This window comes from Erythrolamprus reginae, chromosome 7, assembly GCF_031021105.1.
Source record: "Erythrolamprus reginae isolate rEryReg1 chromosome 7, rEryReg1.hap1, whole genome shotgun sequence".
NCBI lineage: Eukaryota > Metazoa > Chordata > Lepidosauria > Squamata > Dipsadidae > Erythrolamprus > Erythrolamprus reginae.
The window spans coordinates 65658-82102 of NC_091956.1; the positions used below are offsets into that span (position 1 = coordinate 65658).

Sequence of the window (16445 nt, forward strand, 5' to 3'; positions counted from 1 at the left end):
CAATGGCAACCCTCCCTCCTTCCCTTCTCTCCCTCCCTCCTTCCCTCCTTCCTTCCTCTCACCGGCTTTCTTGGGGCAGCGCTGGCGGCAATGGCAATGGCAACCCTCCCTCCTTCCCTTCTCTTTTGGCCAATCAGCAATCAGTATGACGTCATCGGGCGGGAAAAACCGTGGTGTAGGAAAAAAAACGCGGACTTATTTTTTAATTAATATTTTTTGAAAAACCGCGTTGCAGCGTTTCGCGCTAATCGAGAACGCGCAAATCGAGGGATCACTGTAACATAAAAGGTTTAACAATATGTCTACAGTTATTTTAGAAGTGTTTGGTTACGATAAATGAAGAAATAAGAAAAAACAGATAGGGAGGAAGAGATACAACAATGGGAGGAAGCAACAGCCCTAAAAATGAAAAGGCACAAGAAATAACAATTTTGGAAAACTAAGCTATAGCAATTAAATGAGGGATTCAAACAGTGAAATAATGTAATGGAGAAACCAGAAGACAAAGCTAAAAAATTTTCACTACAGGTGGTTTCTTTTTGTTTTGACATATTATTATTATTATTATTATTATTATTATTAGTAGTAGTAGTAGTAGTAGTAGTAGTAGTAGTGGTATATTTGTATGCAGCCCTTTTCCAAAGACTCGGGATTGGATTACATTAAAGTTTTGGGGTTTTTTATGAATGAATTTTATAAACAATAACATTTTTGGGAAGACTTAGGGGTACGTAATTTTTCAATTTGAATATATACCATCAGTCTGCTAATTATGAGTTGACCTAGGATGGGAGAAACTCAGGAAAGGCTAAAGAGGGTGGAAGAGGAAGAAGAAGGGGAGGAAGAGGAGGAGAGAGAGGTAGTAAAGTAGGAGTGAAGGAGTTAATAGGTAGGAGGAGGAGGTGGAGAAAGAGGGAGGGAGTGCAAGAAAGAACAAGAAGAGGGGCAGACTGGTGATGGGTAAGGGGAAAAAATTGAGTAAGAGGTGAATTCTGGAGTAATGGACTAAATTGTGTAACTATATATGTTGCTTGTAATATAGAAAGGTATATAATGTAAATTTATTGGTGAGAAGATGGAGAAAAATAAGAAACTGTTTGACAAAAAAGAGAATAAACTTTTGCAATAGAGCAGGGATCCCCACACTGGGCAAAGACTGTTTGGACTTCAACTCCCAGAATTTATTTTATTTATTTATTCATTTGTCCAATACACAAATACATAGGAAGAAAAATAGACATGTAGTAAAATATATAAGGGTAAAATGAACTTAGAGGAGAGGATACATGAAAGAAAGAAAATATATATGATAAGTGAGAGAAAGGAAAGACAATTGGACAGGGGACGAAAGGCACACCAGTGCACTTATGGACGCCACTTTTCCTCAGCCAGCAAAGGAAAGGGAGTTTGAAGTCTACGAGTTTTAAAGTTGCCAAGCTTGGAGATCCCTGCTCTGTGAATCACAGCCACTGAGAGGCCTTGGGAATTTGCCCTCTGCAACCCCAGATGGCTCCCCCCCCCTCCAAGAAAACCCCGAATGACATTTTACCTCTTCCCATAGGCAGCTCTCGACCGGCAGTTGACGCGTTCCCATGGCCGGTCACTTGCAGAGATATTGCCCAAGCTGCTCTGCAGAAAGAGAACGGCGCTGCTGTTAAACGTCATCAACCAGCGTTCTGAGGAGAGAGGGCGGGCTTTTCCTCAGGGAGAAAAGGGTGGGAAAAGGGAACAGCTGAGAGGGAATTGAGAAGAGGGCGGGGTTTCCAAAGGGGGCCCTCTGAAAACTGACAGGAAGTCAGCAGTGCTTAGAAGGGCGATGCCAAAGGAAGTTGGTGAGGGATGCCAGCAGAAGGGCACAAAGGAAGTCGGTAGTGCTTAGAAGATCGCTGCCAAAGGAAGTTGGTGAGAGATGCCAGGAGAAGGGCACACAGGAACTCGTCCATGCTTAGAAGGGTGTTACCAAAGGAAGTTGGTGAGGGATGCCAAGAGAAGGGCACAAAGGAACTGAGGGGCTTTTTTTTTTTTTTTTTTTGCTGCTATGCCTGATTCAGCATTGTTAATGATAGAAAACTGACGTCCTGTGGTCAAATCCGGTATTGCAGCCACAAAAAGAAACCCACTTTTTAAATTGGATTTTAAGGTTATTATTCTGTATCTTTATTATTAATGCCTTATTAATATTAATAGGCAATGATGCAGTCGACAGCTATGCAGAAAATTATTATTATTATTATTATTATTATTATTATTATTATTATTATTATATTTGTATTCCACCCTTCTCCGAAGACTTGGAAAATTATTTAGTGAAAGGCAGTGAAGAAAGTGATTCTTTATGGCATTCCCATGGTCACGTGTTCAAAATTGCGATGGTTGGTAACTAGCATGTGTTTATGTCATGCTCACGTGTCCCCTTTTGGGTCTTGTCTACTGGGAAAAATGTGGGGCTCAATTGTCATGAGCCGAGGACTTAACAGTGGAGGGATTCAGCCGTTTCTCTCAGGATAGCACGAACAGGTGGGGGCTCTGCCCACCCATCCCAACGTCATGCGCACACTCGCTTTTGTGAACCGGTAGGGAAGGGAAGGGAATCCCACTTCTGGAGGACTAGCTGCGTATTGGACACGAAAACCGCCAGGGGTTTGTGAAGGTATTACAAAAATGATAACTTTATTATATAAACCAGGGTGTTGGCTAAGTCCCCAGCTCTACCGTTTCCCTAATGAAGAAAGTCCGCACCCGCCTCTCTCCTATAAGAATGAAATATTTTAGGAAATATTAAAAAGACAGAATATTGATAAAAGTCGAATCTCCCCACGCAGATTCCTGCTATCTCCTCCCTACTGGTCTTCCGGAAACCCGTCAAGCCCTGGCTTTCATGGCAGGTCTGCAATTGCATTGACCGTGGTGTGTGTGTGGTTCTTTTTACGACATTACATTATTCTTATTGTGTTACTGGTTTTATTATGTCATTTTCATTTAATACTGTTCTATTTATACCACGTTAGCCTCTCTGAACCCTAACCCTACCCAGGTCATTCGTTTTGTAGGTCATTTATTAGGGGAAAAAACCATTGACCTCAACTTGGCCACTCCCACCAAGTCACATGATCACCAAGAGACCATTCCACCCAGTCACATGATCGCCAAGCCACGCCCTCCAGACAAACCGTGCCAACAGTATTTTTGAAATCCACCACTGGTGCCAATGTCATTCTCCCCTTTTTATATTTACCCATAACCATTAAAGATGGTTTTCATCACTGTCCTTCTGTCTCTTACATATAGTATTTCTTATATATAACTCAACACCACTTCCGCTTGTATTAGGTCTGTTTCTTTTAAACAGTTTAAAGTCCCCTGGCTTCATATTCCATTCATGGGTTTTATCCCACCAAAGTTTCTTTCAGGTCTCATGTAGCACAGCAGAACTACCAGAGGACGAGGGACGCGCGGGTGCGGAACCAAAATACAACTCCCTCCCTCTCTCTTTCTCCCTCCCTCCCCCTCCCCCTCTCCCTCCCCCCTCTTTTTTTCTGTAGCATTTTTTTTGTGCTGTTTCAGAAACTGCTTCAGCTACATTTTCTACCCATGAAGGAAAAAATCCCTTATTTATATAAGAAGTAAGGAACTAAATTTTCTTTGGATTCTGCTTTTGCTACTTTTACTTCTTGGATTGGTAACGTGGTGAAAGTGGGGTGAAGAATGGATGGAAAGAATTGTGCCTGAGAGCGTCAAGGGCAGGGGTCTCCTTGGCCTTCTGGAGGACAGGAAGGCATCTGGCCAGTTTTGTGGGCAGGCTTGGTCAGCTTCAGCCGCTGCCTTCTGGCCCCTTCTAGGCTTCCATCGCTGGCCCTGCCTGGGATGAATGCAGCCTCCAATTGTGATGTCACATATGACCTAGAGTACATTGGAGGGAGTTGGAGAACTGAGTTGCCCTCAGAGATCTGGGAGATGTCAGCTGGGTTAAGGCAGATGACAAAATTTGCCAGAGAACATGACTCTCTGTAGAAGGTAGGAGAGAAGGCACGAGCGGGTCGGGAGGGGTTACTTCCTAGGTCTGCTCTCTGGAAAGGAGGGAGGATACGGGAGGGGAAATGGTGGCTTTGCTTTTCTACTTCAGTCTGACCTCAAAGCAATGACCGAGAGGGCTTTCAAGCTGTTTCATGGTCCTGGGATCACGGGGCGCCTCTCGTGGGGAAGAGAAGATTTACATGCACGTCAATCTTTGGTCTGACTGAGCATTCCGGTATCTCACCTTCACTCCGGTTTTTGTTGCAACACCACCTGAAGGACAGTACCGTGGCCTGTCATGGCTGGATCACCCTGGGATTGCTTTCGGTGGCGATTCCTGGGCCTGCTAGAACTGCCCATCCCAGCTGATTAAAGTGTATCTGGTGGCATTTGGGGCAGCACAGGAATTTCCCCAAACGTCTGATGGGCAGCAAATGAAACACTTAGCTTGCTTTAGTAGCAGCATAAGGGAACAACAGGGCTGAGCGGACCATGGAGATCTTCTACCCGAACCCACTATATGTTTGTTATAGTAGAGCCTTTGTCCGTGATGCCGAACGTATGGCATGCGAGCCGTGCCGAGCCCTCTCTCACCATCGCCCCAGGTCAGAGGTCTGTGGCCTTTCCTTCATGAGCTTCTCTTTCACACACACCCCAAAAGAAGATCTTATCTCTTGCCCCCCTGCCGGTGTTGGGAATACCCCCCTCCCATTGGCCGGCTGGTCTTCAGGTCCCTGCTGCACGGAGACCTTTGGGCCTGCGCATGTGCGCAGTTTGTCCCCCAGGTGTCTAAAGGTTTAGCCCCCGCATCCCTTTGGACAACTGGCCGTGCAACCTCTTCCTCAAAACCTTGCAATGATGAAGCACCCACCACTTCTGGACACAAGTCGCTCCGCTGATTCATGATTCTCGCTGTGGGAAATTCTCTTCTTGGTCGCTTCTCTCCTTGATTATTGTCCACACGTTGCTCTTGTCCTGCCTTCGGGCGCTTCAGAGAATTCACCGCTACCATGTCCGCCTTAGACAGACCCAATTAATGCAATTGCTCTTCACATGATGTCCAGTCACCCAATCACCTTGGTTGCTGTTTAAGAAGCAGAAGCCTCGCGACCTCTATTCCTGGTTGGGTGCCAATCCCGCTCAGCCCTGGCAAGGAAACGGCAGGAGTCAACACTGACTCAAAGGCATTTCCTTATATATAAATATAATTTACAATATATAATTTATGTACCGTATTTTTCAGACTACAAGACATACCTTTACCCCCCATCCCCAAAAGAGGCTACAATTTTGGGTGCGTCTTATCCTCCAAAGGTAACCCCGCTCACCCACCGGCCCCTGCCCTTCAGGCATTTTGGGCCTGTGTGCATCACGTTTTCTGACAGTTCCAGGCAGCATCCTCACCAGCACTCGGATTTTGACAACGAAACAAACCCCATCGTCCTGCACGCGTTTAACTGGACTGAGTGGGGTGCGGTGGGAGGTGATTTTAATCTGAGCAGAAGAGGGACTTGGCACCGAAGGCTCCACTCCCAAGCCCCCACTCCCCTGGTCTTCCTAACTATATTGATTGATTGATTGACCGATTGATTTGATTTGATTTTTATGCCGCCCTTCAGCAATAGCACTTTTCAACAGAGCCAGCATATTGCCGCCAAGCCACACCCACCCAGTCACATGCCCAACAGGCCACGCCCACAGAACCGGTAGAGAACAGTTTGAGGTTTCACCGCCGAGCCAGGCCCGATAGAGACGCAGCCCTTCAGTCCTCCTGGGTGCTGCCCTCTCGGAAACACGGTGCCAGGCAAGGCCCTGCCCTTTGCTCCCTTGGTTGCCCCTCATTCTGCCAGCAGCCCAGGAAGCGCACAGGCCGGGACTCGTCTGGCGAGGGGGATGCTTCTGTGCGGGAGGCTCGCTGCTTGGCCTGCCTCTTCTCCAGATGACCAAACGCAGATATTTGAGATGACCTAATAACCACAACGTAACAATAATAACCCCCAAAGCAACTGGGGCACCACTTGAACACCAAATGAGACAACTCACCATTGCCAACTCACCACAGCCAATTAACCGTGGGACCAAGGGACAATTTAATAATTCTATTTAATTATTTAAAATAATTTTTAAAATATTATAATTTTTCTCATTCACATTTCGCCCCTCCTTTGGCATCCTTCAATTATCCTATTCCACCATTTCTCCATTATTATTGCTACTCTTGTCCCACGGTGAGTTGTCCAGGGGCGAGTCGACCAGGGCGATTTGGCCTGGATTCACTTGAACACCATTGGCATTAACAAATTCACATCGGTCAATTGCAAAAGGCAGCTTTGCTGGGAATGGCTTCCATCAAACAACAACCTCTGCCTGTCCCAGGTCCCTAAGAAGGACTCAATGGGCAGGTGTTGCTGCCAAATCCAGTCTGGACATCTGGATGGCTGTGCAGCCAACATCATCAACAGCAACGATAAGAACAACGATTACAACAAGGGCCCCCCCCCCCCCACTACTCGCCTGGCCTTGCAGAAGGCTTTAGAAACTCACCTTTGCTGGCAGTCGGTCTGGGGCCGTCCAGAGTGGACACTCTCCTCCGGCCGATGCCACAACTGAGATTTGTTGTGAGCCGCCCCGAGTCTACGGAGAGGGGCAGCATACAAATCTAATAAATAATAAAATAATAATAATAATTTGGGATGAATGTGGTTGTGTGGTGTTTTTAACACTTGGGTTTTTAGGTTAGTTTTACAATTGGACCTTATGACGTTTTTTGTACTGTTTTTATGTGTTGTGGGCCACCCTGAGTATTCGGAGAAGGGCTGCCTAGAAGCCCAATCAATCAATCAATCAATCATAAAAAGAGCAACAACAACCGCAATCAATGTGTGTGCTGCAGGACTGCCAGTCCGTCTGTAATGGAGGCATAAGGGGAGGAGGCTGACGTAAACTGTCCTTGCTTTGCTCCAGGATCTGCTCGGCCTTCAAGCGGTTGGGCCGCCGGAAGAACCGAGTCCGCAGCCACCCCTCGAGGGAGGAGGCCTGCAACCCGAGCAAAGACTCTCCGCGGCAGAAGGAAAAGCCAGACGCCCCGGAGGAAGAGCTGAACGAAAACGGTGATGGGCTTTGCCGCCTTAAGACGTGAAATCAGCCGCGGGGCCCTGCAGGGACGGCTGGTTGCGTGCAGCTCTCTGGCTCTGGCGCGTGAGCGAGGGTCGGAGCGCAAGTCCGCTTTCTGTGCAGGTAGCAAAATCTCGCATGAGGACGCAGAAGCAAAAGAACTCGTGGAAACATGCACACATGCGCGTCCCCTGTGCGAGATCTCCCTAGCTGCACAGGTGCAAGAGGCCAAGTTGCGCTGGAGGCCATGCTCGCATGCCAGAGCCGCAGAGCTGCTGCACACAGTCCGCCGTCCCGGCAGGAACCGTCTATACTGCCTTGAATCCGGAGAGAGAGCAGCATGCGCGTCTGTGAGCTGGTGCTGCTGGGGCAGGCGGGGTAGAGGTTCCTGCCGGAGCCCCGGGCACAGCACTTGATTCCCCAGCATTGCCCGGTGTTCAGTCTGAGGGGCGAGAGGTGCCATTCCTTCTGACCTGTTCTGTGGGCAGGGCTTATTTTGTGGACATGGTTTGGGGGTCAGGTGGGTGTGGCTTCAGGTGGCGTGGCCAGGTGGTCATGTGAGTGAGTGGGTGGCAGTCCATTTTGCCAGGGAGCAGGCAGGGGGTTAGACTAGATGGCCCCCGAGGTCCCTTCCAGCCTTTGCCGTGCTGTTTCGGAGCACCCGCTGAAACTGTGTCCCGTGCCCTCAAGGCCTGTGGTCCTCCCTCCCTCCCTCCCCCTCTCTCTTTCTCTTTCTTTGGTGGGAAGTAACCCCCCCCCCCCCCCAAACAAAATATTACTCCTAAGGCTCAGAGAAAAACAAGGGAAGACGAGGCTGTTCACAAAGAACCTGCCTGGAGCTCCCTCCACACGCAGAGGGTCGACATCTGGCTCCATACACACAGGCAGGCAGACAAATGCCTAGAAAACCCATTCAAGACGGGGGGGGGGGGGGTGTACAGTATTTTGAAATTTCCCCATGGCCAGATTTGGCAGCTAACAAAACACAGTGGTTAGTTAGTTCCTTAGTTAGTTAGTCCATTCATTGATTGATTTAGGATTTCTAGGCTATCTTTCTCCAGGGGACTCAGGGCAGCTTACCAGTTAAAATGAATACAAAATATAAAATTATAAAACCCCAGCCATAAAACCCAAATTTATTATTGTATTTATTTTATTTATTTATTTTGTCCAATAGACAATACATATAGAAGAGAATAGACATGTAGTAATATATATAAAGAAAATATATAAAAATAGAGGAGAGGATATATGAAAGGAAGAAAATATATATGATATATGAGATAAAAGAAAATCCCAAACATTTAAACCCATAGTAGAATGAAAATAAGTAGCCCCACACTCAAGACCCGACACAAGACAAAAGTCGTTTAGCCACAATGGGAATCACCCGAACCCTTTCACAAACCCAGAGCCCATATTTGCACAAACCCCCAAACTTCAAAAACATAGAACCACATAAGAATCCTCCCTTCTATCCAACTGATTGGTCAGCTAACCCAGAATGTCACTTGCTTCTCCAATTAAAACCTCCTTCCAAGCAGCTTCCAAAGGATTCTCCATTGAAAGCAGGAGTCTGCAAAGTCTGCACTTAACTCCCATGCGGCTAAATTCGGAGACTCCTGATTTAAAGAGACAGCATTTGTTTTTCTTCTTTGCCAAGCAATCTCCCTGCTGGAAAGTGAGTTCTGTTTTTTTCCTTCCAACACCTTCCTCTTTCTTTCTTTCTTTCTTTCTTTCTTTCTTTCTTTCTTTCTTTCTTTTTCTTCCCTCCCCCCCCTCCCCTCCCTCCATCCCTCTTTCAGGCAGGGAAAAAAAGCTTTTAAAAAGTTTTTTTAAAAAAAACAGGAAGTGGTGATGTTGGGGCAGGTGGGCGGAGCCTCACACTGCGGTGCTACTCATTCTCCGAACCAGCCGCTGCACCTGCTACCTGCTCGCCTGAACCAGGGAAGAGCTCAGGCAGGTGTGGTGGGACTGGCGAGCCTCCACATCTGGTGCTGGGAAGCGTCCCAGAGGCTGGGAAAACTTCCCAAGAGGAATCGCCCACCCTCAGCTCCTGCCATTCACCGGACGAGCTGCTCGGGGGGGGGGGGAGCCCACCTCCCTGTAGGAGGGAGGAAGAACAGCCTTAGAAAGTGAGCTAGAGCAGGGAACGAAATGACGCCTGGTGTGGACAAACTTTTTCTTCATTTCCGTGTGAAATTCATTGAACGTGAAATGTCAGAAGTTCTTAGCTGAGCCGTGCAGGATCAGGCCCTTGGGGACGGTGGCTGACGGCCTTTTTCCTTCTCTGTTTCCCAGAATCTCAGCTCTGCTTTTGCAACTTGAGGAATCTCCGAGAAGAAAATGACCCTTCCCAAGTGCAAGAGTCCACCAACAACCTGTGCACCTTGGCAGAGACTAAACTGGCGGGAGTCTTGCGGGCCATTTGCAAATATCGCCACAGCATCCATAAGGTAGATGTCCCTTCACTTAGGTGAAACTCTGCTGGACCAGCAACCTCCTGGGGGAGCCCTGGCAGGGGGTCGTGTAGGACTCTGCATGCGAGTCAGGAGAACTGGAAGCCAGAGTTGTCTGGGCACCTCGGCTCAAAAACGGAGGCACCGGCCAGAGCTGCCCACACGTTCCCCGGCCAGGATTTCTGCTGGAGGCTGGAGTCCAGTCGAGGACCCGTGGGAGTGTGTCAGGGCCGGGGTCTTGAGAGAGGGGGAGGGGGACTTCCAGAAGATGGGGAGGGGCAGCCATATCCCTCCTCCGTTTCCAATACTGTTTCCAAGCCCCGTCGTCTATGGCGAACATACAACACGAGGGCCACAGGGGGAACTGGCAGGCGAGCTGTTACCCTTGCTCGGCTCCAGTGGGCATGTGTGTGCCAGCCAGCTGCTTTTTGGCTTGCCTGGAGGCAATTTTGGCTGCCAGAAAGTCTCGGGGGGGAGGGCACTTTTGCCTTTGGAGCCTAGGGAGGGTGAAAAACGGGCCTACTGGAACCCACCAGGGTTTGGGGAATGGGCTGTTTCAGGCGTCCAGAGGGCCTCTGGGGGGGGAAGGGGGCATTTTCTCCATTCCCCTGGCATTAAATTATGGGCGTGGGCACTCGCACATGCGAGATAGCACACACACACACACACACACTTTCGGCACCCGAGGAAAAAAGTTTCGCCATCACTGAGAGCATCTGCACTCAAGACAAATACCTTCTGTGTGCAGTCACACCTGGCCAATAAAGAATTCTATCTTCTATCTGCAGTATTATTCGGCATACTTATCTGGAAATAAAACATGTTTCTCAACCGAAAATATTTCCGTGACCGCCTTCTGCTGCATGAACCCAAGCAACCAGTTAGGTCCCACAGAGTTGGCCTTCTCCGGGTCCCGTCGACGAAGCAATGTCATCTGGCAGGACCCAGGGGAAGAGCCTTCTCTGTGGCGGCCCCGACCATCTGGAACCAGCTCCCCCCAGAGATTAGGATTGCCCCCACCCTCCTTGCCCTTCGTAAACTCCTTAAGACCCACCTCTGCCGCCAGGCATGGGGGAATGGATATATCTCCCCCAGGCCTATATAATTTATGTATGGTATGTTTGTAGGTCTTGTTTTTAAATAATGGGGGTTTTAGACATTTTTAAATATTAGATTTGTTATTGTGCATTGCTTTTATTATTGCTGTGAGCAAATCTAATAAATGAAATTAAATGAAAAGGCATCTGGAAGGTTTTTTTCCCCTTTGAAAACATTTCACTTCTCTTCCAAAAAGCTTCTTCAGTTCTGTTTAGAAACGTTTCCAAAGGAAAAAGAAACCACGTCCAGTTGCCTTTCGGGACAGCGTGACCTGGACGACGGAGGCACTCCTAAGAAGTTGTGTTTCTCACGTAATTTCAGACGTCAAACTACCGATCGGTTCTGCGTTTGTGTTTCTGCAGATCTCGCCAAAACACCGGCTGCGCATCAACCAAATCCTGCAGGCGGTGATCAGATCCTCCAGTCACATCGACCACAAATTAGCCAAAGTGATCATCAAGCTGGCTGCTGAGGACATGCTAAGAACCACAGTAAGGACCAAAGGGCGCCCTCCCCTCCCCACTTCCCTTTGGGTAGAACCAGGGAGGGGCTCTAACTCCCCTGGCTGCCGGTCTGCTTCCTCTCAGGCCCCCAAATTAAAAAAACAAACCCCAAAACTGAAAACAAAATGGCAACTGAATGTACAGCGGCTGAAACTCTGCTTCTGTACATGCTCAGAAGAATTTTTTTTAAAATTCAGAAAAGGTTTTAAAAATTTAAAAATTCAAAACAACATCATCAACTGAACCATGTCACCATGACGTCGCCAGCAGTTCACTACCAGTTTGCGCGAACCGTTCCAAACTGGGAGGTAGCCACCTCTGGGTAGAAGTTCCAGCCAGAGGAACATCTAACCCAGCTTAAGTCTGTGTGTCCCCAAGAATCCACGGAATGGGGGCACCGTTGGGTGGGCGAGAAGAGGGAGGAGAAGGCGGAGGGGGAGACTGGTGCCCTTTGCCACCCGAAGATAAGACGAGGCCCAGCGGGTGGAAGCTTCCCCAAGACAGATCCACGCTTGACCTTGAGGAACTTCCCGGCTGTGGAGCTATTAAGCCATGAAGTAAGTGGCCTCCCTTCTGAAGGGTTTTCAAGAAGAGACTGGACAGCCAAAAAGGCCAAGGCAGTTCTGGGCGACCTTAACAGAGGGATAGAATCAAGATCAAGTGAAGTGTTAATACCTCTTTAATGAAAAGAAGGACCAGGGGAAACATCTTGGAGTATTCACAACTTCTAATGATTCTAACTGTCAGGAAATTTCTCCTTAGTTCTAAGTTGCTTCTCTCATTGTTTAGTTTCCACCCATTGCTTCTTCTTCTACCTTCAGGTGCTTTGGAGAATAGCTTGACTCCCTATTCTTTGTGGCAGCTCCTGAGATATTGTGGGAGGCTACTATCATGTCTCCCCTGGTCCTTCTTCCCATCAAACTAGCCATGCCCAGTTCCTGCAACTGTTTTTCATATGTTTTGGCCTTCGGTCCCCTAATCATAGAAACATAGAAACATAGAAGACTGACGGCAGAAAAAGACCTCATGGTCCATCTAGTCTGCCCTTATACTATTTCCTGTATTTTATCTTAGGATGGATATATGTTTATCCCAGGCATGTTTAAATTCAGTTACTGTGGATTTACCAACCACGTCTGCTGGAAGTTTGTTCCAAGGATCTACTACTCTTTCAGTAAAATAATATTTTCTCATGTTGCCTTTGATCTTTCCCCCAACTAACTTCAGATTGTGTCCCCTTGTTCTTGGGTTCACTTTCCTATTAAAAACACTTCCCTCCTGAACCCTATTTAACCCTTTAACATATTTAAATGTTTCGATCATGTCCCCCCTTTTCCTTCTGTCTTCCAGACTACAGTATACAGATTGAGTTCATTAAGTCTTTCCTGATACGTTTTATACTTAAGACCTTCCACCATTCTTGTAGCCCGTCTTTGGACCCGTTCAATTTTGTCAATATCTTTTTGTAGGTGAGGTCTCCAGAACTGAACACAGTACTCCAAATGTGGTCTCACCAGCGCTCTATATAAGGGGATCATAATCTCCCTCTTCCTGCTTGTTATACCTCTAGCTATGCAGCCAAGCATCCTACTTGCCTTTCCTACCGCCCGACCGCACTGCTCACCCATTTTGAGACTGTCAGAAATCACTACCCCTAAATCCTTCTCTTCTGAAGTTTTTGCTAACGCAGAACTGCCAATGCAATACTCAGATTGAGGATTCTTTTTCCCCAAGTGCATTATTTTACATTTGGAAACATTAAACTGCAGTTTCCATTGCTTTGACCATTTATCTAGTAAAGCTAAATCATTTACCATATTGCAGACCCCTCCAGGAATATCAACCCTATTGCACACTTTAGAGTCATCGGCAAATAGGCAAACCTTCCCTACCAGACCTTCCCCTATGTCACTCACAAACATATTAAAAAGAATAGGACCCAGAACAGACCCTTGTGGCACACCGCTTGTAACCTGACTCTGCTCAGAATACTCGCCGTTAACAATAACTCTCTGATGTCTATGCTTCAGCCAGCTTGAAATCCACTGAACTATCCAGGGATTAAGTCCAATCTTCACTCATTTATCTATCAGCTCTTTATGTGGAACCGTATCAAAGGCTTTGCTGAAGTCCAGATAGGAAATATCCACGGCACCACCTTGATCCAACAACTTTCTGACATAGTCAAAGAAATCAATGAGATTAGTCTGACATGATTTGCCTTCAGTAAAGCCATGCTGATTTGGGTCCAATAAGTTATTGTTTTTTAGGTGCTGATTTATCCTCTTTTTGAGTAGAGTCTCCATCATTTTAACTACAACTGATGTCAAGCTAACTGGCCTGTAGTTACCAGCTTCTTCTCTACTGCCCTTCTTGTGGATAGGCACAACACTGGCCATTCTCCAATCCTCAGGAACATCTCCTGTTAATAGGGATTGGTTAAACAAATCAGTCAGGGGGGTAGCAATGACAGATCTGAGTTCTTTAAGAACTCTGGGGTGGATGCCATCTGGGCCCATTGCCTTATTTATCTTTAATCGTTCAAGTTCTTCTAAGACATCTGCTTCTAAGAGCACTGGAGCTGAATCCTCTTTGTTTCTCTTCTCTGCACTCTTTCTAGAGTCTCAACATCTTTTTTGCATCTTTCTGTAACCAAAACTGAATGAAGGATTCCAAGTGTGGCCTTACCAAGGCCTTGTAAAGTGGTATGAACACTTCACGTGATTTTGATTCTGTCCCTCTGTTGATGCAGCCTAAAACTGTGTTGGCTTTTCTGGCAGCTGCTGCACACGGCTGGCTCCTATTTCAATGGTCGTCCACTCGGACTCCGAGATCCCTCTCACAGTTACTACTGTTGAGCAATGTACCACTTAAACTGTACCTGTGCGTTTTGTTTTTCTCGCCTAAATGTAGAACCTTATGTTGATTGTTTCTTCATTGCTTATTTGTCCCCTATGACAATCATTAAGTGCTGTACCTCATGATCCTTGACAAATGTATATTTTCTTTTTATGTCCACTGAGAGCATCTGCACCAAAGACCTTGTGTGTCCAATCACACTTGGCCAATAAAGAATTCTGTTCTGTTCTATTTTATTCTACTCTGTTCTGTTCTGCTCTGTTCCTTGTTTCACCATTGGATTTCATTTTGTTAGATAGCGCCCAGTGTTCCAGTTAGCCACGATCCTTCTGTATTTCGCGCCTATCTTCTGGAGTGTTGGCTATTCCTGCCAGTTTGGGGGTACTTTAGTAATATTTCTTTTGGCCAGATCACCCACCAACGTCTACATCTTCATCTCCGGCACTTTTTCTTGATTCCTCTTCCCAGATGACTTCCAACTTCAAAAAGAATCTATCCTTGCATTTCGTTTGGACGGCTCTGTTTAGCCAATTTCCTCTGCGGCTGCTGGTTAAGGACTCTAAATCGGCTCTCTGTAGGATATGCTGACCCCAAACAGATATCTGACAGCGTCTCTCTTCTTCACTGCCCCTCCCGGGCAGTTCCGACTCGGTTCGGACTGGACCAGGTCCCCAGGCGACAGGGATTTGGTGTTCCCCAGTGGAGTGTGGGGAACTCTGTGTCACCACAGTGCTTGGCCACGCCCTCTCCCCATGGGCCAAATCGAGGCACCCTGCAAGGCGGAAGCTGCCCTGGGCATTGAGTTTGACCACCAATGATCTAGTGGATCCTGCACTGATTCTCTCATTTTAGTCTGGCTGATCATGTGACTGCATTGGTTGTGCTTGTGAATGAGACTGGTAGGTGTGTGTTACCTTCCACGCCGCCCTGGATCTCTGAGCAGCAATCGGGGGGGCCTTCTGGACCACCTTTGGGGACTGGGAGTGGGAGACCCCCACCTTCCTCCATGGCCAATCCCAGTTGGTGCTGGGGAAGGACGGGGGCTGCCTGCCAGGGAGGAGGGCTCAGGTGCCAGGCGGCTTCTTCCTAACACCAGCATCACCAGAGTGCTGCTGGCAATGGCCAGTTATACATCTCCATCCCTGGCTGGACAGTGATGCCCCCTGTGGGGCTGCAGACCCGCCTTGATTCGATCCTGGCAAGAGGGAATGGTTTGGGTGGCTTGGGCTCAAAGGGCAGGTGCATGGGCCAGTTGCTCCCTTCCCTGGGCCAGGAGGCCTTGCTCGCGGTCACTCTCCCCTTCGACCAGCACACGGAAGTTGCAACCGGCCGAGAGGGCTGCAGCTGGTGCCTCCTTCCACTGGCCCACGTCCAGCATTGTTGTGTGAGCTGCACTGGGCCCCAGTTTTCTTTTAACAAAATTCTGCTTTCACACTGTTTTTGAATCTTTATTTATTTATTTATTCGATTTTTATGCCGCCCTTCTCCTTAGACTCAGGGCGGCTTACAACATGGTAGCCATAGCACTTTTTTTAAAACAGAGAATCAGCCTATTTGCAATATCTTATTTCCACCTTTGATGGGTTCAAGTTATATGGGAAGCTTCAAGACTTTTCATTCTTCGACAGTCCCCGCTGGTCCTTCCTTTGGAGGGAAGTCTGTGCTCAAGGCCCGAAGCTTCGTTCTTTTAGTTAGAAAAAGGGTTGGTGGTGCGGTGGATAATTCTGCCAATTGCCAGCAGTTCAAGTCTCCTCCCTGGCTCCAGGTTGACTCAGCCTTCCATCCTTCCGAGGTCGGTCAAAGCGAGGACCCAGATTGTTGGGGGCCAAAGGGGCCGACTCCCTGTAAACCAGTTAGGAGGGGCTGTCAAAGGACCCAGCTTGTTGGGGGCCAAAGGGGCCGACTCCCTGTAAACCAGTTAGGGGGGGCTGTCAAAGGACCCAGATTGTTGGGGCCAAAGGGGCCGACTCCCTGTAAACCAGTTAGGGGGGCTGTCAAAGGACCCAGCTTGTTGGGGGCCAAAGGGGGCGACTCCCTGTAAACCAGTTAGGGGGGGCTGTCAGAGGACCCAGCTTGTTGGGGGCCAAAGGGGCCGACTCCCTGTAAACCAGGTAGGGGGGGCTGTCAAAGGACCCAGCTTGTTGGGGGCCAAAGGGGCCGACTCCCTGTAAGCCAGTTGGGGGGGCTGTCAAAGGACCCAGATTGCTGGGGGCCAAAGGGGCCGACTCCCTGTAAACCAGTTAGGGGGGCTGTCAAAGGACCCAGCTTGTTGGGGGCCAAAGGGGCCGACTCTCTGTAAACCAGTTAGGGGGGGCTGTCAAAGGACCCAGATTGTTGGGGCCAAAGGGGCCGACTCCCTGTAAGCCAGTTGGGGGGGCTGTCAAAGGACCCAGATTGC

The 16445-nt window shown here is 48.1% G+C and overlaps 1 protein-coding gene across 1 annotated transcript in view; it reads left to right on the forward strand.

Moving 5' to 3' along the window:
* Positions 1-1909: 1909 nt before the first annotated feature.
* LOC139170007 (maestro heat-like repeat family member 5) overlaps positions 1910-16445 on the forward strand; it is a 55802-nt gene continuing 41266 nt past the window's right edge. Inside the window, 5 exon segments of the mRNA XM_070756709.1 lie at positions 1910-1972; positions 2067-2140; positions 6979-7124; positions 9430-9584; positions 11048-11176. Of these exon segments, the coding sequence (XP_070612810.1) occupies positions 1910-1972; positions 2067-2140; positions 6979-7124; positions 9430-9584; positions 11048-11176 (567 nt within the window).